Here is a 25,200-nt window from a genome sequence, read left to right on the forward strand (position 1 = left end):
TACAGAGCTTGAGTATTGCTGAAAAAAGGGACATGCTGAAGCTTTTCGTCTTGCACTCATCAGGACATTTCGCAAGAGTACCAATACAAGGGGAAAACAACAATTTATACAATGTATAAGGAGAGCGTGCTGATTAGTTGACAAGTGGACTCTGAATGGTAGAGGCGTTGTCATGAAGAATGCACCAAACGATGGTGACTAACAGTTAACTGCCAAGCATTGTTTGAAATTTAAACCAAGCTGCATGGGTCAAGCTGCCTGTTTTAAGTCACCATCAATTGGTGCAATGTCTCTATCAATCAGTCCACTTGCCAACCAATGTGCACTCTCTTCTCATACAGTATAAATTGTTTTTTCCCCTTGTACTGGTATTCTTGTGAAGTGTCCTGATGAGTGTAAGATGAAAAGCTTTGGCATGTCTCTTTGTTTCAGCAATACTTTCTAGTTTTATTTTATCAATACCTGTAAAATTATTAACAAAAACAGAAACAGAAATACCTGGAAAAACTTAGCAGGTCTGGCAGCATAGGCGGAGAAGAGTACAGTTGACGTTTCGAGTCCTCACGACCCTTCAACAGAACTAAGTAAAATTAGGAAAGGGGTGAAATATAAGCTGGTTAAAGCGGGGGGGGGGGAGGGGGGGGGGGGAGTGGTTTGTTGGGACAAGCAGCCAGTGATAGGAGGAGATAACCAAAAGCTGTCACGGACAAAAGAACAAAGAGGTGTTGAAGGTGGTGATATTATCTAAAGGAATGTGCTAATTAAGAGTATAAGTCAGGACAGATAAGGTACAGATAGCTCTAGTGGGGGTGGGGGAATACTAAAAGGTAGAAATAAACAATGGTGGAAATACATTTAAAATTAGTGGAAATAGGTAGGAAAAGAAAAAATCTATATAAATTATTGGAGTTCCGCCAACTCCACCATGATGCCACCACCAAACACATCTTCCCTTCACCCCCCCTGGCGGCATTCCATAGGGATCGTTCCCTCCGTGACACCCTGGTCCACTCCTCCATCACCCCCTACTCCTCCTCCCACAGCACCTCCCCATGCAAACACAGAAGATGCAACACCTGCCCCTTCACTTCCTCTCTCCTCACCGTCCAAGGGCCCAAACACTCCTTTCAAGTGAAGCAGCATTTCACTTGCATTTCCCCCAACTTAGTCTACTGCATTTGTTGCTCCCAATGCGGTTTCCTCTACATTGGAGAGACCAAATGCAGACTGGGTGACCACTTTGCAGAACACATTCGGTCTGTCCGCAAGCATTACCCAGACCTCCCTGTCGCTTGCCATTTCAACACTCCACCCTGCTCTCTTGCCCACATGTCTGTCCTTGGCTTGCTGCATTGTTCCAGTGAAGCTCAACGCAAACTGGAGGAACAGCACCTCATCTTCCGACTAGGCACTTTACAGCCTTCCGGACTGAATATTGCGTTCAACAATTTTAGATCTTGAACTCTCTCCTCCATCCCCACCCCCTTCCCATTTCTTCCCCCTCCTTTTTGTTTTTTGCAATAATTTATATAGATTTTTTCTTTTCCCACTAATTTTAAATGTATTTCCACCATTGTTTATTTCTACCTTTTAGTATTCCCCCACCCCCACTAGAGCTATCTGTACCTTATCTGTCCTGACTTATACTCTTAATTAACACATTCCTTTAGATAATATCACCACCTTCAACACCTCTTTGTTCTTTTGTCTGTGACAGCTTTTGGTTATCTCCTCCTATCACTGGCTGCTTGTCCCAACAACGCCCCCCCCGCCCCTTTAACCAGCTTATATTTCACCCCTTTCCTAATTTTAGTTAGTTCTGTTGAAGGGTCATGAGGACTCGAAACATCAACTGTACTCTTCTCTGCTGATGCTGCCAGACCTGCTGAGTTTTTCCAGGTATTTCTGTTTCTGTTTTTGTTTTGGATTTCCAGCATTCGCAGTTTTTTGTTTTTATCCCTGTAAAATTATTGTTCTTCCAACTTTCCCCATGTTCTATCTGAGTCAAAGTACAATATCTTACATGCATTGGCTCCTTCCTGCATCCTCACCATTGAAGTCAAGATACAGATTCCTATTTTCTATCCCACTTTCTTTCTTATTCTTAACCATTGCTTCTCAGGGCACCAAGATTTTGGAGCTCCCTACTTTTTAAATCTCAAGCTTGGCATCACCTAACCTTCTAATTGAAGTATCTTCTATCTTATTTTTGTCAGCCTTCATGATGTCCTGCAGCAATGGCTTTGGCCTTTCAACTAGATGTTGCAATGATATTTTAATAATAGTTCAATTACACATTACTATTAGGAAATTCAATGTTTATGGCTACTTTCTTATCTTCTTCCTGCCATTACCTGTTAGCTAACAGAGATACTTTTGTACTGTCGATTGGGCATTATACAAGGCTTCTGAAATTAATGGGTGCATATTTCTACAATTGAAGATTTAATTAATAGGTACTTACTGTGTAACGTGTAAATGCGCAGTGGAGGGTTGGTGCTTGGCGTTGCAAAGAGCATCTCAGATACATCTCATCCTTTATTGCATGGTAACTGAAAGTTTACAGACTTGTTTTAGAATAAAATTGTGTGGCAATGGGGGGTAAAAGTCACCTTAATAATTCACTATGATAATAATTAACTGAAGAATTAACACAATGTAGATTGCCAAGGAAAATAAATTATTTTGTTCATGGGTTTATAAATTATACCTCTGTTTCATTATAGCAAATTTCTTTTCCCACATTCGATTTGTTCGATCCAGCTGTTTATTAAGGCTAAAAAAACAAGCATACTTAATTAATGAATGAAAGACAAACGTATGCAAGGCTATAACTATTCTATAGTTATTTAATTATATCTTTTCATGCCCTGAAAGCTGATGAGAGATAGCAAAAAGTATTGTTTCATATTCAGTTGGTATTGTTTTCAAAAGATACTTATTAAGCACTGACAGATCATCTGTGCTTTTGCTCACAGAGCTGGTGGCTAAGTTTTTGTGGGGAATTGGTATTAGTATGTAGAAGATGCATCTTACCTTGAACGAATTAGAGAAGATTAGTGAGAAACAACAAAATAATTTAGAATCAGTTTCTGGATAAAATAATTAAATAATGTTTGCCTACTCAATGCAATTAGAAATAAATAAAAGTATTTCTTTGATGCAGAAAAATGATGCATACAACTGTTGTTTATTCATAAACAACAACTTGTATTTATATTCTTTCTTTAATGTAGTAAAACAAACAGCCTTTGCAACAAAAATGATCAGCATTTTATGAAATACGTTATTTGCTTTGATTAAAAATATTAGAACAGCATATTTCTATTTAAGCATTATTCTAACAGCAATTTTACAGCAATATGCAGCAGTGAAAAGCAGCAAAAGTTAGGAAGGACCTATTTCTCTTACCAGAGGAGTAAAGGGTAATAACCAGGAGACATATATTGAAAGTAGTTGGTAAAAGGATTAGAGGGGAGTTGCTGTAATTTACATAGCTATGGACCAAGGGTTGGAAAGTGGGATTAGGCTGGAAAGTTCCTTTTCACAGACATGATGGACAAAATGGCCTCCTTCTGTGCCATAAATTTCTATGCTTCCATAATTCTTCCATTATAAGTACACATTTAGCCATTTAGCAATTTTGGCGTAAGGACTGAATAGGATGGCTTCTGTTCGCTTTGGAGTTTGTTGTAGGAAAGGATAATGTGGAATTATGCCATGCTATGTAATTCGTGAAGATTAGATTCATACAGAAAAGGCTGCAATTATTTCATGATAACTTTTTCAATCTTGTGATTGTTATTTGCATGGTAATGTAGAGACAAAAAGATCTGATATTTTATGTTCTGGAATAGATACTGAACTGAAAGACTGGTCTTTTATTTGAAATGGGGAGAGAATAAGTAAAGGTAGTGGCAACAAGGTAGACTGAATTAAACAAAAGAGAGAACCAGAGATGACTGCTCTGATGCCCCTTAATGTGTCACTGAGATGTTCTCTGAGTGACATTCATCCTGATGTTTTCCTCCCTGTACTTCTGCCTCCAAAGCAGCCCAGGCTATCTTCCATTGAAATGCCCTTTTGAATGGCAAAATGCAAGACAGAGGAGGCTATAACTATGTGGGACACAAGAGCTGGGGCTTACTGCAGAGCCCTTTCTGACCTGTCAAGGTGTTAAGACTCTCCTTTAAGACCCTGTTGAGCCTCTCAAAGGCACTTTAGCCTCGTTGTAGCACACCTCTGCTACTGAGTGGGAAACATTTTGTAGGGTCATAATCCATGCAAGTGGAAAGTAGGTTTGTCACCCACATGCCATCCATTGAAATAATTATTTTCCTTGAAGATGGAGATTGCATATTCTTTTCATATCTTTGCAATTGTTCCCCTGAAATGAAAAGCTTTAAATTTAAACGAATCAAATCAGGATTCATCAAGAGCAAAATACTGTAGATGCTGCAAATTAGAAATAAAAACAGAAAATATTAAGAATAGCAAAGTCAGGCAGCATTTGTAGAGAGAGACATATAATAAATGTCTCAGGTCAATGATCTTTTGTGCTGAGGGCTTCTGTCACTTTCTGACTTTCAGTTTAACATTTATCAGCCTTATTATGTGAACTATAACAACAGTTAATCCTCAATCATGAAATATTTTTAGCCTTAGATGTGCTATGAGGGACTTTTAGCTGTTATTCAGGATCTTCTTGGAATATTCTCCTAAAACATACCAGAAAAGATTAATTGTTTCAGTTGTTAAATCACTGCCCCACTACCTTAAATCCAAGATCATATATGAATCTGGATGACCCTGCTCCTTATACAGCTGATCTTGATAAAGAGATTTGGAATTTAAAATTGAACTCATGTTGAAGTTATACATGGTCAAGAATGTGGGGGACTCTTTCCATACCTTTGCCCAGCTGGAGAAACAAATGTCTGGTCATCTGTTTCTGCTGATACAGTTCCCAGGTGGTTGCATTATGAATGCTTAGCTGAGCTCCAAAACTCACAAATGGATTAGCTCAGCAGGGGTCCGTTTGACAGGCTGAACTGGAATGTTTGCTTTGATTGAATTACATCTTTATGAGGTTATAATAAGTGCTTATTTCTTTGATCTGTTTTGTCAATATCAGTATGTTTATTTGGACAAGATTAAGTGCGACGTGAGGTAAAGCTTCTCATATTGATACTATAATAGTTCTGTCTGATTGACACTTTTATAGGGTTGTAAGAACACCAGTTTTTTAAAGCAGATTTCTGAATGGGTGTTTTGTCCCCTCAGCATTTCAACCACTCGCCATTGCTATTATTTGGCTAATTGATTCTGTACATAGTGCATAATGAGTGAATGGGCATGGAGGGGACATGGAGGGCAAGGGGGCATGCAGGTGCAATGAAGGTCATGGAAGGGCATAGAGGGAATGGAAGGGACATGGAGGCGACATGGCTGAGACATTTTAAACTTAGCTTTCAAAAAGTTTCCGAATCTAGACAATGGTTTGTGGCTCCTCTAAGGGGCTGAGAATCATGAGTCACCGAGAAGTTGGCCCAACTCCACGAAAGTTGTGGGAGCTGTGAGATACCTACCCTACAATGGAGTCGGCCAAGTCAGAAGCGCAGGATGTGGATTCATTACCAGCACTCTTATCCTGTGCTGGCGAAGATTGCTGGTGCTGGAATGAGGGACGGGAATCCTGGAGTCGGGTCCTGTCTGCAATTTTTAAATGACTTTGGAGTTGGCCTGACTCCACACAAATCTGGGCTTAGGTCCCTGTTCAGTAGTCAATGCAGGAATATGACCAAAAATGGTTACTTGCTAGGTGGATGAAAATAAGTGAAAAAAATCTTAACATTTAATGCTGAGACTTCAATGTGCTGTCCTACTGAGCTGCATTCATCACATATCATTCTAGCTACCTCTCTATAAGTTGACTTTGATCTCTCTCTTTCTTCTTGAGTTTCTCTAAATCTTCAATGGGCTGGCCTCTACTCACAAACTCAATTTTCTCCTGCGAAGAGACATGAAAATGAAAAACAATAGCTTTCTAACAAGTTATCCAAAATGCTTGCAAACTACATCCATAAGCTTTTATTTTTGTAAAATTACTAACATTAAAACATACATATTATTAATGGATTTACAAAGATATCTATATTTTGAGGGAAGATTTTCTCTGTACAATTTTGTAACAAAAATGTAAAATTATTTTTCAACATACTTGCGAATTTGTCACCCATTGCGCACATGGGAAATCTCTCCTCTTTATTCCTACAGCAAACCCTATCAAATCAATTAATAGGAATTATATGTTTCTTTACCTTTTTTGCCATTGGGCCAACTTTCTTCCTTGTGTTAATGACTTCTTCCTGCATTGAAGAGATTTCTAGCTGTACAGCCAATTGAGTTTCCGTTTCTATTAAGGATGCTTCCAGCTCTTTAGCAGCTCGGTCCTTCTCTGCCATCTGCATTGAAACAAAGAGTGGACAGTGAAATGGTGAAGTTAGAAGTAATTTGATGGAGAAACAAAATTAGTTAACAATGCAGGACAATAAATTTTACAATGTGTACAATTTACTCAATAGCGAATTGATGATACACAAAAAAAAACATGGGTTGGAATTCTCCTTTTACTTGTGATGCATAAATAGCATAGAAGGTCCTACTGTAATATTATTTGTTACCATGAATGCTAGGTTAAATACAGACGTTGAATTATTCAGGTTTGCATGAATTATCCATTTGTTTTCCCCATGCAGGTATAAAATTGTGTTTTGGTTTGAAATTGTGATCTGCCTACTGCAAATTTAGACCTTTGTGCCTGTTAGACACATAGCCAAACAACTGCTGATTTATTTTAAATTTCTTCACCAAATCAAGATCCTGAAGTGATACTATTAGCATTTTGCTTAGGGTTAGGGTTAGGGGTTAGGGTTCAAGACCCGCTTCAAGACTTGATGGCCATGCAAGGTGAGTTCATCACGTGGCCAAAAGGGTTTATTATCAGCCTGTAAATCCTTCCAATATGCATGATGGCAGGTGGTAAGAGTGGGAGAGTTTCCTGGTCAACCATACTGCAGAAAGCAACTGAAAATCGCTACAGTACTTTGCCAAGCATAATCATGGACCAATCTAATGGAAGTCCATGTTAACCAACACCCTCTAAGGACATGGTACCTGAAGGAGGAGAGTATAGGAGGTGACCAAAGCTTTCATGGCATTCTTTATGGATTATTCATTTGTCAAAGGAAGAGGATAAAACAGTTGGCAAGGTAATAACAACTCTTGCATTTATATAACACTTTTAATGTAGTAAAATGTCCTATGGTGTTTCATAGAAGAGTAATCAGACAAAAATTGGCACCGGGCAAATGAAGGATATTAGGGCTGGTGACTAGAAGCTTGATCAAAGATGAAGGTTGTAAGCAGTGCTTTAAAGGAAAAGAGAAAGGGAGAGAGGTGGAGAGGTTTGGGAAGCGAATTTCGGAGCTTAGGCCCTAGGTGGCCAAAGGTATGGCTTCTAATAGGTGAATGAAGTATTGGATGTACAAGTAGTGCAAGGGGCCAATGCTGGAGGACCGCAAAGGTCCGAATCCAAGTTCTCAGAGGGATGTAAGGCTGGGGGAGGTTACAGAGATAGGGAGGGTCGAGACTCTAGAGGCTTGTTTTATTTCTTTCATAGGATATGGACATTTGGGTTCCGCCAGGGCCACTCAGCTCCTGACCTCATTACAGTCTTGGTTCAAACATGGACAAAAGAGTTCAACTCATAGGGTGAGGTGAGAGGGACTGCCCTTGACATCAAGACAGCATTTGAATGAGTGTGGCATCAAAGAGCCTGAGCAAAACTAGAGTCAATGGGAATCAAGGGGAAAACCCTTCACTGATTGCAGTCATATCTAGCACAAAGGAAGATGTTTGTGGTTGCTGGACGTCAACCATCTCAGTCCTGGGGTATCACTGCAGGATTTCCTCAGGATGGTGTTCTAGGCCCAATCATGTTTAGCTGTTTCATCAATGACTTCCCCTCCATCATAAGGTCAGAAGTAGGGATGTTCGCTGATGATTGCACAGTGTTAAGCACCATTTGCGTCTCCTCAAATACTGAAGCAGTCCATGCCCATATGCAAGAAGACGAGGACAACATTCAGGTTGGGCAAAGCCCCCTTTTTTTTTGAAAATAAGATCTTTCAACTTTCAACTGACTGGAAATTTTGCAATTTGAATTGAGACAGAGCAAACTGTTTAATAAATGCAAGGCCACATTCCAAGGTGAAAGATGAGAAACAAACAAATCACTCTCAGGGGAGTGTGAAGAGAGAGACATTTCCTAAAACCCAGACGCCAATCAAAACTTGTAACTTTCTAAGAAAGAGACATTAAAAATGCGAAGTACTGGACATTGAAAGAGTGACTGCCATAGACAGACACAGACAAAATCTCTTGGAAATACAGTGGGTGAAGTATTTCAAAGCAAGGCAACCCAGCCACTAGATAGAGATTGCAAGTGACTCAGGCAGTGTCAAGAAAGTCCTCAGCAGTGGAAACAAGCTGACAGTTGCTCTCTCTCCTTCTCTCTCTTTTGGAATAAGCGTGTTGCCCAGTTTGAGAAGTTAACCCTACTAGAAATGTACCAGCAAACCGAGATCTCGTAATAATTGCAGCATCCTCTACACCTGTCAAAAATCCAAGAAACCAACTAATCCAAATTGGCCACAATGTTTAAAATGTACACCTCAAGGTCAATCAAAGGACACAACAGTATATTCTTTTATATACTTTTTATTGGACTCCAGCTTCAATTATTTCTGATACTTGTGTATGTGTGTGTGTGCGTATTTGTGTCTGTGTGTTGTATTTTTATTCATTTACGGGATGTGGGCTTTGCTGGCTAGGCCAGCATTTATTGCCATCCCTAATTGCCCTTGAGAAGGTGGTGGTGAGCTGCCTTCTTGAACTGCTGCAGTCCCTGTGGTATAAGTACACCCATAGTGCTGTTAGGGAAGGAGTTCCAAGATTTTCACCCAGTGATAGTGAAGGAACAGTGATATAATTCCAAGTATGGTTGGTTTGTGGCTTGAAGGGGAACTTCCAGGTGGTGGTGTTCTCATCTATCTGCTGCCCTTGTCCTTCTAGATGAAAGCAGTTGTGGGTTTGGAAGGTGCTGTCTAAGGAGCCTTGGTGAATTTCTGCAGTGAATCTTGTTCATGGTACACACCGCTGCCATTGTTCGTCGGCGGTGGAGGAGTGAATGTTTGTGAAAGGGGTGAAAATCAAATGGACTGCTTTGTCCTGGATGATGTCAAGCTTCTTAAATGTTGTGGGAACTGCACTTATCCAGGAAAATGGCAAGTATTCCATCACACTTCTGACTTGTGCCTTGTAGATGGTGGACACGCTCTGGGGAGTCAGGAGGTGAGTTACTTGCCACAGGATTCCTAGCCTTTGACCTGCTTTTGTAGCCACAGTATTTATATGACTAGTCCAGTTCAGTTTCTGGTCAATGGTAACACCCAGGGTGTTGACATTGGGGATTCAGTGAGGTAATGCCATTGAATATCAAGGGGTGATGGTTAAATTCTTTTGTGTTGGAGATGGTCATTGCCTGGCACTTTTGTGGCATGTATGTTGCTTGCCACTTGTCAGCCTGGACATTGTTCAGGTCTTGATTGATTTGTACATGGACTGCTTCAGTATCTGAGGAGTCGCAAATGGTGCTGAATATTGTGCAATCATCAGTGAACATCCCTACTTCTGACCTAATGATGGAAAGAAGTTCGTTGATGAATCTGCTGAAGATCATTGGGCCTAGGACACTACCCTGAGGAACTCCTGCATTGATGTCTTGGAACTGCGATGATTGACCTCTAACAACCACAACCATCTTCCTTTCTGCTAACTATGACTCCAACCAGCGAAGAGTTTTCCCCTTGATTTCCATTAATTCCAGTTTTGCTAGGGTTCCTTGATGCCACACTCAGTCAAATGCGGCCTTGATGTCAAGGTACTCCTCCACGTTGAGCATCACTTGGAGGATGCACTGAGGGTGGCAAGGGTGCAGAATGTACTCTGGGTGGGAGGATTTCAATGTCCATCACCAAGAGTGACTCGGTAGCACCAATACAAACTGAGTTGGCTGAGTCCCAAAGGATGTAGCTGCTAGACTGGGCCTGCCGCAGGTGGTGAGGGAACCAACAAGAGGGAAAAACACACTTGACCTCATCCTCACCGACCTGCCTGTCGCAGATGCTTCTGTCCATGACAGTATCGGTGGGAGTGAGCACCACAGAGTGTTTGTAGAGACAAAGTCCCATCTCCACATTGAAGATACCCCCCATCTTGTTGTGTGACACTACCACCGTGGTAAATGGGATAGATTTTGAACAAATCTAGCAACTCAAGACTGGGAATCCATGAGGTGCTGTGGGCCATCAATAGCAGCAGAATTGTACTCAACCACAATCAAAACCTCATGGGCCCAGCATATCTCCCACCCAAGCATTACAATCAGGCCAGGGGGTCAATCCAGGTTCAATGAAGAGTGCAGGAGGGCATGCCAGGAGCAGCACCAGGCATGCCTTAGAATGAGGTGTCAATTTGGTGAAGCTACAACACAGGAAGTAGCAAACCAAAAAGCATAAGCAGCAAGCGACTGACAGAGCTAAGCAATTTCACAACCAACGGATCAGATCTAAGTTCTGCAGTCATGTCCATGAATGGGGGTGGACAATTAAACAACTGACTGAAGGAGGAGGCTCCTGATTTGCAGTTGGCAAAAATGAGAAGCATTATGGATGTCAGAAGAATGTTTTGATGTAGGCTGATGATACACAAGTGGTCTAATTAGATAAATATTGTTCTTGCCAAGGGACATTTGTTTCTAAAGGTAACTTATTGATTAATTTAAGATATGGTACACTTGTTTTATCAGGATTTCATATGATGGAGGGCAGAAGAATTTCTATAATGTTCCAAGGACTTGGCTACCAATTTTTCTACTTGTCATGCTGGCACTGAGTTAGTGCTTTGTGTGCACACTGAAGTAGAGTGATTTCTAGAGACTACTTAATAGCTGGCTGGTTATTTAAATTAGTATTGTGTTTATATTTGCAACAATGGGATTAAGATAGTGTATATGGGCCATCCATTAAAAATTGCCATTAATCTTGTGCAATTAAACATTTAAAAACCCGGCTTTGATTCAAAGCACTCTCTATACCAAGCTAAATAAGGATCCATTTAGACAATAATAAAACTATTCAAAACTGGATGTTACTTTTAACTTGATCCACAGCTAGTGGATAAACAAATATGAACTTCATATTAAACCATGACAGGCCAATGCAAGAAATAAGAGGGTTGAAGAAAATCTAAATAATTTTCACCCAAATATTGTAATACTCTGCACTGAACAAAACATCATAATGTCTGGTATTTTACAGGGCGGCTGTGGCCCCATCCACAGGCCAAAAACCCCACCTCTGCCAGGTCTGGTAGCCATGAATGAATTTTACTTTGTTTAGGCAATTAATTGCCTTCTGCCTGTGAGGAGAGGATGTCCCACCCCCAAGAGCTGCTGGCAAATCAGAGGACCAGGACCAGTGGCCACTGCTGGGTTTATAGCAGGACCCTGAGCAACAGCCATCGAGGGGACATGGAATGCAGGTAAGTGGGGTCAGTCAGGCAGGCACTGGCAAGGGCTGGGAGCGGTGCTAGGTCGTGACAGCAGTCGGGATCTTTTAATGGTGGCGACACTTGTTGCTGGAAGGGCCCTCCGTGGGCCATGGGGTGTACAATCAGGAGGGAAACAAACCTCCCAGAACACACAGAGAGGCATCCAGATTTTATTTGACAGTATCCCTGTGTGGCAAGGTGCCCAGCTGCTGCTAGTAAAATATCAGTGGCAGTGAGAAGATGCCTAAGTGTGGGTGGGCAGCCCACAACTTACACTGCCCCTAGTAAAATCTCAGTGGTGGCAGGAAGGCAACAGGCATGGCAACTCTGTCATCCCACATGGTTTTAAGCCCCTCCTGCTTAAAAGCCCACTTCTGGAGGGGTTTGTTAAATCTCGGCCATTTGTTAAAGCAACTTTTGAAACAAACGGTTGGAACTTTCAGACGAAAATTATGTTAAAAGTGTAACTATTGCTATCTAACTTCAGAAACATGAAAATATTGACATTTTTTTCCCGTACAGTTTAGAAAAAAGGCTACAATTGATAACAGAACGACATAAAACAAAAGAAGTTAAGAAAATTAAGCTTTTGTTAAGATAAAGAAAATCATGAAAGTGATCCATAAAAGAGGCTTGAAAGAAAGTTGGAAATACATGGAGGGACAAAAAACTGAAAACAAGAAATTTTTGCCTGGTAGAGAAGCAAATGTCATACTAGGGATTAAATCATTTTTAAATGTGCAATTGACAGAATCTCTGAAGCTTTTAAACATCCTAACGTGGAATTATACTTCTGCTCTGACTGGGAAGGGATTCTTTTTGTCATTTTTGTACATTTTTTAACCCTTTGCCCTCACAAAAGCCCCTTTTCACCAAAACAGACAGCTACTTAAATGGAAATTTTTTTCTGGTGAGGGCAAAGGGTTCAAGGTGCAAAATAAGAGCCTGCCATCTGCCATAAGCAGGCTACTTTCTGTAGAATAGAAATTAAGTTTTACCTTGGATTTCTGTTCTTGACAATCTATGCCAATCTCACTAGTAGTGTTGTCTAACCCAGTCCCTACAGTAGTTACATTAGCTATAGCAGGTGCATATAAACAGATTTGTAACAAAAATTATGTCATTGAAAACTATAAGCAAATAATATTTTATTAATTCAGACTGGAATTTTGACGAGCATGGTTCACACATTGATTAAAGCAAATTTAATATTTTTAAATTAAAACTGTCCTAAACATCTAGTAACTTTCTTAGTAATTTAGAGACACCATTTCATACAACAAATGCATTATAGTAATATTTGTGACTCTGTATTTCAACTGAGAAAAGATGGAAATTCCAGCTGCATCATTAGTCAGTCATATTATCAGAACAGGTGAGGTAAATCCAACTGCTACTTAAAAGGAATATATCATCTTTGATGGACATGCTGGATATCTTGTTTGCACTTCCTTATGAACTGAACTTTCAACTTTGCTATTATAAAATATAATGAACCCTAGCTCTTTCCACTCTAAACCTTCACTTTGTTTTGTCAGCTGCTGACACATTCCACTTTCTCTGCATTATAAATGCTTGTGTCTATCGGGTCAGTTTGTTGACAGGTGCAGACATGTGACAGAGGAAGAATAGGTAGAGGTGACGATGCATGATCCATGTATTTTTCGAACAGAGCGGAATTGATTTATCTGTATATTGTGAACACAATGCAAATGAAAACTCTAAAAAACACGATATTGACTTTCATGGCTTCAGTAAATCTAGGGAATTCTTTCATTAAATGTAGTCGTACACACTTAAAATGTTGCATTCATGCAAGCACTCGTTTATGTATTGCAATAGCTGGTTAGATTAAGCAAGCTTTCTGACCCAAAAGGAGAATGCGAGAAGAGGGCCCTGGGACAGGCAGTCAGTTGCACCTACAGGAGAGTGCGAGAGGTGGACCCCGAGTCAGGTAGTCAGCAGCACCTAGCACCTAACATCACAGGAGAAACATATGTTTATTGGTTGGTGAGAAACTGCTGTTAGGCTGTGTCATCAAGTAGCTCAGTATTAGAAAAAAACATTCTTTTTAAAAGAAGGGGCTACTTACATTTAAGCAAGAAACACAAGCAATAGGGAAATAAAGTTAAGTCGAGGCCAGGTAAAATAAAATTGCATAAGTAAACCTAAGTAAAATAAAGTTAAGCCAAGGGAAGTAAATTGAAGCCATGGCAGGACAGCTTGGACGTGTGGAATGAGTGTCCTGTAATATGTGGGACGTTCTGGATGCTACCAGTGTCCTAGACAACCACATGTGCAGGAAGTGTCTCCAGCTGCAGAACCTTGAGCTCTGGGTTTCGGAGCTCGAGCGGCAGCTGTAGTCACCGTGGCGCATCCACAAGGCTGACAGCTATGTGGATAGCACGTTCAGAGGGATGGTCACACCGCAGCTTAGGAGCCTGGAGGCACAAAAAGAATGGGTGACCGGCAGGCAGTCCAAGAAAATTAGGCAGGTAGTGCAGAAGTCCCACGAGGTCCTGCTCACAAATCGGTTTTCCGTTTTGGATACTGGTGGGGGCATTGGTCCCTCGGGTGAGTGCAGTCAGAGCCAAGTTTGTGGCACCACAGGCAGCTCTGCTGCACAGGAAGGGAGGAAGAAGAGGGAAAGAGCAGTAGTGAAAGAAGATTCATTAGTTAGAGGAACAGACAGGCATTTCTGTGGCCATAGACGTGACTCCAGGATGGTACGTTGCCTCCCTGGTGCCAGGGTCAAGGATGTCATGGAGCGGCTGCAGGGCATTCTTCGGGGGGAGGGTGATCAGACAGAGGTCATGGTCCATGTTGATACCAATGACGTGGGTAGGAAAGGGGATGAGATACTGAAAGCAGACTTTAGGAAGCTAGGAAGGAGATTGAAAAGCAGGTTAAAAAGTGCACAGCACAGGAACTTGGCAGTGTTAAAAGGTATATATGTAAATGCAAGGAGCATAGCAGCATGATATCATCGCTATAATGGAAACTTGGCTTAAGGAGAGGCAAAAATGGCAGCTCAACATCACTGGATATATAGTTTTCAGGCAGGATAGGGAGGATGATAAAAAAGGTGGGGATGTAGCATTATTGGTTAAAGAATCAATTACAGCTGTGAGGAGGGATGATGGTACTAAATGAAGCATCAAATGAGGCCATATGGGTTGAGCTCAGAAATAAAAAAGGGGCAGCCACACTGCTAGGAGTGGATGGGAGTTAGAACAGCAATTTGTAGACAGATTTCTGAGTGCAAAACTGAGGGCAGTAATCATTGGGGTCTTCAACTACCCTAATATTAATTGAGATACAAACAGTGTGAAGGGCAAACTTCTTGAGCTGCATTCAAGAGAACTTTTTTAGCCAGCACGTAACAGGCCCAATGAGAATGGGGCGCAATTCTATATTTAGTCTTAGGAAATGAAGTTGGGCAAGTGGATGAAGTAGCAGTGGGGGACCATTTTGGAGGTAGTGACCATAATATAGTTAGATTTAGCATCATTATGGAAAAGGGCAAAGATAGAACAGGAGTAAAAGTTCTAAATTGAGGTAAGACAAATTTTACAAAGTTGAGAGGTGAGCTGGGGAGAGTGGACTGGATATAGCTATAAGAAGGAAAAATGGTGTCAAATCAGTGGGGGGCATTCAAAGGCGAGATTCTACGGGCACAGTGTAGACATGTCCCCACAAAGAAAAAGGGTGGTACTGCCAAATCTAGAGCCCCCTGGTTATCCAGAAGCATACGGACCAAGGTAAGGCAGAAAAAGAAAACTTATGACAGTCACAAAATACTTAATGCTGTAGAAAGCCTACAGGAGTATAGAAAGTACAGGGGTGAAGTAAAAATGGAAATTAGGAAAGCAAAGAGAGGATACAAAAAAATACTGGCAGGTAAAGTCAAAGAAAATCCTAAGATGTTTTACCAGTACATTAAGAGCAAGAGAATAACTAAAGGAAAGGTATGGCCTATCAGAGGTATACCTGGAAGCTTGTGGGTTGTGGCAAATGGAATTCAACCTGGAAAAATGTGAAGTAATGCATTTAGGAAGGGCAAACAAAGCAACGGGAAGTTACTGAGAGGGGTTGAGGAATTGTGAGACCTTGGGGTGCATGTCCACAGGCCCTTGAAGGTGGCAGGACAGGTGGATAAGGTGGTAAAGCAAGCATATGGAATGCTTTCCTTTATTGGGTGAGGTATTGAATACAAAAGCAGGGGTGTAATGATGGAACTGTATAAAACATTGGTTAGGCCACAGCTGGAATTTTGTGTAGAGTTCTGGTCACCACATTATAGGAAGGACATAAAAATACAAAATGCTGGAAAAACTCAGCGGGTCTGACAGCATCTGTAGAGATAGAAACAGAGTTAATGTATCAAGTCCGTATGACCCTTCTTCAGAGCAGAAAGGACATAATAGCTTTGGAGAGAGTGCAGAGGAGATTTACAAAAATGTTGCCAGGGCTTGAAAATTGCAGCCATGAGGAGAGGTTGGATAGGCTAGGATTGTTTTCCTTAGAACATAGGAGGCTAAGGGGTGACCTACTTGAGGTGTACAAAATTATGAGGGGCCTAGAAAGGGTAGAAAAGAAAAACTTGTTTCCCTTAGCTGAGGGGTCAATTACCAGGGTGCATATATTTAAGGTGATTGGTAGCAGGATTAGAGGGAACATGAGGAAAAGGCTTTTTACCCAGAGGGTGGTGGGCATCTGGAATTCATTGCCTAAGTTGATGGTTGAGTCTGAAACACTCAACTCATTTAAAAGGTACCTGGATCTGCACCTGAAGTGCTGTAACCTGCAAGGCTATGGACCAGATGCTGGAAAGTGGGATTAAAATGAGCGGCTCGTTTCATTTTTCTTTCTGATCGGCACAGACACGATGGGCTGAATGGCCTCTTTTTGCACTGTAACTTTTCTATGGTTCTAACTCAATCTGCCAGATCTTGCGGTAAAAATAATGATAAGGCTAACAGTGTTTACTGTTATTTACATGGAAATCGGACAGCAAATTCTGGTAACTGCACAAGTGTAGATAAACATGGAAAATCAGAGGTTGCTGTTTCAGATACAATGTTCCTCCAAAAATGCTGGCTGACTCCCATTCAAATACATTGAATTATATGAAGTTCCTGTACTTATAGATATGAGCTAAAAGTGCCATAAAAAATTTAGGACATGTCCATTCCAATGTAGGTTCCCTTATAACAGCAAAGTAATTCTTAATTACTGTCAGGTGACTTCTCTGGCACTGAAAATTCATTTCTACAAGCATAGAGTCTCATTTCTTCAGACCTTAATTATTGTTGGAGATTTTATTAAAAAAAATGCAACACTATTCTCATGGTTCGCAATACTTCCAAGTTTTGTATCATTCATAAATTTTGAAATTGTGGCTTATATACCAAGGAATAGGTCAGGCATGTCGAACTGGTGGCCCGTCACTACCCGGCCTGCCAAACATTGTTGGATAACAAACTTAGATTTGAAAAATGTGTGAAGCTGCTCATCCAATTGTAAGCTGGTTTCTTCCTGAATTTGCTGCTGATTAGCTCATTAGTGCAGGGAGAAACCAGCCTTTGATTGGATAAGCAGCAAACAGGGGAAGGTAATTTCCAGCGCCCAGATGGAAAGCAGGGCCAGGGCTGGGGGGCCTGAGCCTGGAGTGATGGGGGTCATGAGCCTGGAGTGAGAGTGGGGCAGGGTGGGGGGCCTGAGCCTGGAACGAGAGCGGGGCCAGGGGTGGGGGTGTGGAAGCCGGAGTGAGAGCAGGGCTGGGGGAGGGAGGGGTGGAGCCCAGAGTCGGGCCAGGGGGAACGGAGTTCGGAGCAAGAGCAGGGCCAGTGGGGAGCATGGAGCAAGAGTGGGGCAGGAATGAGAGCGGGGCCGGGAGAGGTGCCACATAGAGAGCAGGGCCTGGGATGGTGGGGTTGGGAGGATGCAGAGGAGCCTGGAGCAAGAACAGGGCCGGGGCTGGGAGGGCACAGCGTGAAAGTGAGGCTGAGGGGAGGGGGTAGCAAGAGCAGGGCTGGGAGGGGGTGGAGCGAGAGTGGGGCTGCAGTGAGGGCCAGGGGGACTGGGTAGTGCCAGAGTGAAAGCAGGGCTGAGCGCTGGAGAGGGGCGGAGTGAGACCAGGGCCAGAGGGCCTTGAGAGAGTACGGGGACGGAGCGTACTGGAGTGACAGTGGGGCACACTGGAGTAAGAGTGTGTGTGAGAAAGAGATTGTGTGCATGTGTGTGTGCGCACGTGTGCGTGTGTGTGTGCATGAGAGGGTGTGTGTGTGAGAGAGGGTATTTGTGTGAGAGAGCGAGAGAGAGAGAGAGACAGTGTGTGTGTGCGTGTGTGTGAGTGTGTGTGGGAGGGAATGAGTTTTTGTGAGGGAGAGTGTGTGTGTGTGGGAGTGTTTGTGAGAGCGAGGCAGAGAGTGTGTGTGTGAGAGGCAGAGAGTGTATGTGTGAGAGTGTGTTTGAGAGAAAGAAGTATGTGTGAGGGAGAGAGTGTGTATGAGGGAGAGAGATTGTGCAAGAGAGTGTGTGTGTGTATGTGTGAGATAGAGAGAAAGTGTGTTTGTGAGAGAGATTGTGTGTGTGTGAGAGGGTATGTGAGACAGACTGTGCGAGACAGACTGTGTGAGAGAGTGGACGGAATCGTCCATGCCCGTTGGTGTTCAGTGGCATGAGTGGACAATGTGGCGAGAAGGCCAAAAATCGGTTTCACGACGTTGTGAAACCAGTTTGCGATCGTCTGCTTAGCCCATCGATGGCGGGCCGCGTTTCCTGCCATCAGATGTTGGAAACCTCATTGTAATACATCAGCATATGATTATAAGACTAGCCAATCGGACTCATCCCCCCAACGCTGGATTGTCCACCCACGTCAACATGACACGCTGACGTATTTCACAAGTGTGCACTTGGCAGGCTGCACTCTGAGAGGAACCTGGAGGTGAGAGTGCACGGTAACACTACGGAGTGCTAGCAAGGGAAGCCTATTGGACTTCAAATTTGAGGTGCGTTATGGGGTGGGGGAATAAAGGCTGCTCTGTGGTTGAGGTGACTTTTTGGGGCGGGTGGGCAAAGGCTGCCCTGCGGTTGAGGCGACTTTGGCAGAGGAGGGCAAAGGCTCAAACGCTGCCCTACGGTTGAAGGCAGTGCACAAGCATGTGCGGGGTGGGCGAAGGAAGCGGGAACACATTAGGGACACGTATAAAGTGACCATTCCTCTGCAGCTGAGATAGTTCAGGCACAGCCACATTGATATCTTTGGAGTCGGGCCTCTGGCTTATCTGCCCACTCATGCAACGCAGAGGCATCAAAGTGCCACCAAGTGCTCCAGAGCTTTTCACCCCTCAAACACAGACTGCAAACTAATGAGCATTTTAATGGACTGCAGAGCAGCTGGACGACTGGGCGCATTGTACAATCTCCTTGCCAAAGCTGGCCATGGAGCAGTCACTGGTAGAGGCACTCACAGCCCCTTGCAATGTCATCATCCCTTTTGGACCAGTCTCCCCTATGGTTCAAGCTAACAGTGCAGCCTTGCAGTGTGGGTTAAGAGAATACCTGCATCTGAGTTGGGGGTACAGCATGCAGTCTAAAGGGCAAAGCTGCCGCCAATTGGTCAGGTAGAGTGGGGTAGAGGAAGGTGGGGTTTCGGGCAGCCATGCAGCGCACTAATCTCTGGCCATCCAAGTGGTGGCCAACACTCTCCAGGATGTGATAAGGGGCCTTCAGACTTCACCAAGATAGGCTTTTAGTCCACCCATTCTAACCCACGCGTCTCTCTTTCATCCTGCAGGAGGAGTACATCAGGATCATGGAGCCCAGTGAACTAGCTGTACGCCTCGTGGCATACTAAGAGCGAAGACGACGGAGAATAGAGCATCTGAGGCGCCTGGCTCCACAGAAGGAAGAGCAGCACCCTCTGGAAGAAGGGGTGGCTGGGTCTCCCACACATGCCGCCGAAGAGCCACAGAGAGCCATTGCTGGTCGGTGTCGAGTTAAACCCAGGGTCCATAGATGCCGCCTTTCATTCCTGCAGATGTCCGAGAACCAGTGGCGCCGAAGACTGCACATGTTGAGGGAACTGGTCGGTCACATCTGCCAGCTACTGCAGGATTTGGCGCCATGAGGGCATCCGCTGCCAATGGCTGTGAAAATGACCATGGCACTCAGTTTCTATGCCAGTGGCTCCTTTCAGGGCTCCACCTCTGTAGGGTATCACAAGCCTCCACCCACAAATGCATCCATGAGGTCACGGATGCCATCTTCGTGAAGGCACACAACTTTGTGCATTTTGCCCAGGACCAGGAAATCCAGGATGCAAGAGCGATTGGAGTTGACCAGATCTCAGATTTCCCACAAGTGCAGGGTGACATCGACTTCACTCACGTGGTGCTCAGATCTCCGTCGCAACACACGGTCACCTATGTCAAATGCAAGGGATTCCATTTGCTGAATGTGCAGCTGGTGTGTGACCACCACAAATGCATCCTGCAGGTCTGCATACGGTTTCCAGGGAGTGTGTACAACTCCGACATTCTCAGTTGGTCACAGATCCCTGACATCTTCCAGGGTCCACAGAGGTTGCAGAGATGGCTCTCCGCACAGGATGTGGCAGATGACACTCGTGCGACAGCCACAGACTGCAGCAGAGCGAAGGGACAATAGGTTCGTGCTGCAACTCGCAAGTTGGCGGAGCAAACCATCAGGATGCCGAAAATGAGGTTCCGGTGCCTGGACCGGTTTGGTGGAGCCCTGCAATACAATCCACAGAGGGTATCACACATCGTCATTTTACCTGCTGCACCCTTTCCAACCTGGTGCTGCAACGAGGAGAGGAACTGGCTGAGGAGGATATGCAGAAGCAGGAGGTCTCCAATGAGGAGGATGTCAATGGTGGTGAGGGTGAGGAGGTCCTCGAAGGCGACGATGACGGCAATGAGGCCCTCACATTGGCCAGCCGAGGCAAGTGTGCTCAGGAGGCCCTCATAGCTGCTGGATTTGTGGAGGATGATGACAACATGCAGTGAGGAGATATCATAAGATCCTCACATTGCATCTATGAATGTTTGACTCCAGTTTGGCCTATGGCAGCACACATACCCTCTGTGATAATGCTCCTGTCATAGAATGGTGTGGAGGCCCTAATAGCCGCTCAATTGCAGGAGAATGATGATGACATGCAGTGAGGACACTCCATAGATCTTCACACAGTCTCTGAGAATGTCTGACTCCTGTCTGAAGGCAGCTTGCTTGTGCTCTGTGATCAGGGTCATATCAGAGGCGCAGCCATGGATCTTTAAAAGCATCTGATCCTTTGTCTGCCTTTAGCACCTGACTCCTTCAGGAGCATAGCGTCACTGGTCACAGATGCTGTAGAGATGGGGGCCAGCCCCACCTTAAAAGTGCTGCGAGCACACAGAGAGAATGATGGGACTCTGTGACGCCTGTCCACGACGTTCTGGCACTAATGACAAGCGCTATGAGATGCAGGCATCAGTAATGTGTCCAGGGAGTGTGGGGATTGACCATTACTTTGGTTTGAAGGCTGCACAAAGCACAGGGAAGAGGCCTTGGACTGAGACACCTGCCTTTATCCTGTGCAGAAAGGTTTCATATCTGAGTGACACGAACACTGCTCATCAGAAGAAGGAGCCATAGGCAGGGAGAAATTCTTGGGAGTTTATTGATTATAGTGAACATTATGTACAAGGCTGCCCAGGCTGTGCAATTACATCTTCTTAACCTTCCTAACCCTTTTGCTATGGATGTGGCAAGACAGCAGAGCTTAGATCTGATCTGTTAGCTCTAGTTCACCACTTCTCTTTGTTTCGTGTCACTCAGCCAATTTCGTATCCATGTTGCTACCGTCCCTTTTATTTCATGAGCTCTAGATTTGCTCACAAGTCTGTTTTGCGGCACTGTATCAAATGTGGAAGTCCACATCAACAGCATGAACCTCATCAATGCTCTCATCAAAACCCATCAAAAAACGCACGCTATTTAGTTAACCATGATTTTCCTTTAAATCCATGCTGGCTTTCCTTAATTAACCCACATTTGCACGAATGACTAAAAATTTTGTCCTGAATTATCGTTTCTAAAAACTTCCCCACCACCAAGGTTAAGTTGACTGACTTGTAGTTGCATGGGATTATCTTTACACCCTTTTTTTGAACAAGGGTGTAACATATGCAACTCTCCAGCCCTCTGGCACTACCTCTGAGTCTAAGGAAGACTGGAAAATTATGGCCAGTGCCTCCGCAACTTCCACTCTCGCTTACTTCAGTCTCCTTGGATGCATATCTTCCGGTCCTGATGCCTTAAGTATAGACAGTCTATCCAATACCTTCTCCTTACAATTTTAAAACCTTCAAGTGCCTGATCTACTTCCTCTTTCACCATGACTTGGGCAGCATAATTTTCCTTGGTAAAGACAGATGCAAAGTATTCATTTAATGCCTCAGCCATGCCTCCTACCTCCATGCATAAATCCCCTTTTTGGTCTCTAATCGTCCCCAATCCTCTTACCACCCTTTTGCTATTTATATGTCTATAGAAGACTTTTGGATTCCCTTTTCTGCCAGTCTCTTCTCCTACTCTATCCTTGGTTCTCTTATTTGCTTTTTCAATTCCTCTCTGTGCCTTCCATATTTAACCTGGTTCTCAATTACATTATCCACCTGACATCTGTCATAAGCACACTTTTCTACTTAATATTAATCCCTATATCTTTTGTGATCCAGGGAGCTCTGGGTTTCTTTGCCCTACCTTTCCCCTTTGTGGGAATATCCTTAATTGTACTTGAATTATCTCTTCCTTAAAGACAGTCCATTGTTTGGTTACAGTTTTGCCTTCTATTATTCCAATTTATCTGGGCCAGATTCATTCTTACCCCATTGAAGTTGGCTTTTGCCCAGTTAATTACTCTTACTCTGGATTGCTCCTTGTCCTTTTCCATAGCCAACCTACAATGATCACTGTCCCCTAAATGTTTTCCTGTTGATCCACTTGGCCAACTCACTCCCAAGAACCAGGTCCAGCAATACCTCTTTTCTCCTTGGACTGGAAACATACTGCTGTAGAAAATTGTCCTGAACACATTCTAGGAACTCTTGCCCTTCACATTACTACTATCCCAATCTATATTTGAAAGAAAGTCCCCCATTATAACTATCATATAATATTTGCACTTCTCTGTTATTTCCTTGCAAATCTGTTCCTCTACATCTTTCTCACTAGTTGGCAGCCTGTAGACTACACTGAGCAATGTAAATGCACCTCCTTTGTTCCTTGGCATTAGCCAAATAGATTCTGTCCTTGATCCCTCTGGGACATTCTGTCTCTCCAGCACTGCAATATTCTTGTTAATCAATACTGCCACCCCTCCTCCTTTGCATCCTTTCCTACCTTCCCTGAACTTATATCTAGGAATATTTAATACCCAGTCCCGCCGTTCTTTGAGCCAGGTCTTTGTTATCACCACAACATCATACTTCCACATGGCTATCTGTGTCTGCAATTCACTAATCTTTAATAGATTACATTCGCAGACATGCACTGTAATCTAATTTACACTTTATTACTTTCTCTCTTACACTGAACCCACCTAATACCTTACTATTTTCTACTCCAGTACTATCTGCCCCTCCCAATATTCTTTGCACCTTGGTATTTCCCTTTAATATTACCTTCAGGCTTCCACACCCCTGCCCAGTTAACTTAAATCTTCCCCAGTAGCACTAGGAAATTGCTCTGCAAGGAAATTAGTTCGGGCTTTATCTGTAACCTATCCCATCTCCCTCAGATTTGATCCCAATGTCCCAAGAATCTAAACCTCTCCCTCCTGTACCATCTCTCCAGCCATGCATTCATCTGCTCTATCCTCCCATTTCTATAGTCATTTGCGTGTGGAACTGAGAGTAATCCGGAGATGACTATATTTGAGGTCCTGCTTGCTAATTTCCTACCCAACTCCCTAAATTGTACCATGCTGTAAGGCTGATCCTTGTATGGTCCCTTCTGCTGAAAATAAACTGCTATGGGTCCTGATCACACCTGGTGAGGAAACTGGGGAGTCAGATCCAAATGCAGTGGCTTTGTTACTGATCAATGGGCTGCTGAAAATTGCAGTGCCCCTTGCACTGCTGGGTTGCCCTACTGTTTGGAGAATTGTCTTTGTGCACACCCCATTGTGTACTGTGGCTTGCCATAGTCATGTCACCTCTGATTCATGTGATCTCTGGTGTCATTCCTTTGTGAATAAAGGATTGGGGCAAAGCCATTATAAAAAAGCCCACAATATGGAATATGGTGTCAGAAGTGTGAAGCTGAAATTGAGTGGATTTTGATAGCTGTGAGAGAGCCAGCCACTGTAAGAAATAGCAGAGAATAATTAAAGCTTCAGTCTGCAACTTTGTACAGGACATTGGGCGGAATTTTCTGTGCCCGCTGGCATCGGGTGTCGTGGTGGGTGTGAGCGGACAGGTAAAAAATCAGTTTCATGGCATCGTGAAACCAGTTTGCAATCGTCCGCTCCATCTATCAATGGCAGGCTGAGTTTCCCGCCACTGCACATTGGGAGCCTCATTGTAATGCACCTGCATATCATTATAAGCCCCCTATGCTGGATTTTCTGAGCATGTCAGTGTGCAGGTTCCATAACTGTACATAAGCGACGTGCACCTGGCGGGCTGCACTTGGCTCGAAACTTTGAGGTTTGTTTGCCTACCTGGATTCTGTCAGCACTCACGGTCATCAGCTCCAGGCTCCGCAGGAAGCACCGCATCACTTTTAGGGAGCCTCATGGGCAGGTCTCTCTACCTACCAGACCTTCTGTAAGGCGGGGATGGCTTTTCAACAGCTGCAGGGCTAGGGCTTGCTTGGGGAAGGAGGAGAAGTGGCCTCAGGCAAGGGAAGAGACTGCAGAGCGAGGGCTGTACTGGGGAAGGAGGGTATGCCTGGGTGTGGGGGCACATGTTGATCTGTGCAAGTGGCTTCAAGATGATGAGGGTTGGGGAGGCAGTCTCCAGAGGAGATGAGGCCAGATGGAGGTATGGGGTGTGTGTGAGAGAGTGAGTGGTGATGTCCCTTGAGCTGGCAGTGATGGCTTGCCATAGTCATGTGACCTCTGAGTCATGTGACTTCTGGTGTCACTCCTTTATGAGTAAAGGACTGGGGCAGAAGCCACATGGAACACACAGAGTGAGTTGGTGAGAACGCTAAAATTCAGCCCACTGTTTTGCAGAATTGATCAATAATTTATATGATGTTATGACACAAATCAAATAACTTCCATATAAATTGTGCAGGGTATATTTTAAAAATGCAAAAATATTCTCTACCCCTCCATTTTTAAATTATTTGTTCTGAGAAAATGACATGAGTCAACAATCTGCACCCTGAGCCCCATGATTACTAAGAGCCTGGGGTGATTCAACTTATTATTTTCCCTCTTTCTTGCCAAGATTAGGATATATATGTATTGTATGAATGACAACCAATATCCATACATTTGGC

The 25,200-nt window shown here is 43.5% G+C and overlaps 1 protein-coding gene across 1 annotated transcript in view; it reads right to left on the reverse strand.

Moving 5' to 3' along the window:
• The window catches only part of ptf1a (pancreas associated transcription factor 1a), a 122,053-nt gene that overhangs the window by 44,909 nt on the left and 51,944 nt on the right, over nucleotides 1-25,200 (reverse strand). Inside the window, 5 exon segments of the mRNA XM_078535592.1 lie at nucleotides 2,465-2,552; nucleotides 2,711-2,776; nucleotides 5,919-6,010; nucleotides 6,321-6,464; nucleotides 8,623-8,675. Coding sequence (XP_078391718.1) covers nucleotides 2,465-2,552; nucleotides 2,711-2,776; nucleotides 5,919-6,010; nucleotides 6,321-6,464; nucleotides 8,623-8,675 — 443 coding nt within the window.

The sequence above is a fragment of the Cetorhinus maximus genome, chromosome 3, assembly GCF_964194155.1.
Source record: "Cetorhinus maximus chromosome 3, sCetMax3.hap1.1, whole genome shotgun sequence".
In the NCBI taxonomy this organism is placed as follows: domain Eukaryota; kingdom Metazoa; phylum Chordata; class Chondrichthyes; order Lamniformes; family Cetorhinidae; genus Cetorhinus; species Cetorhinus maximus.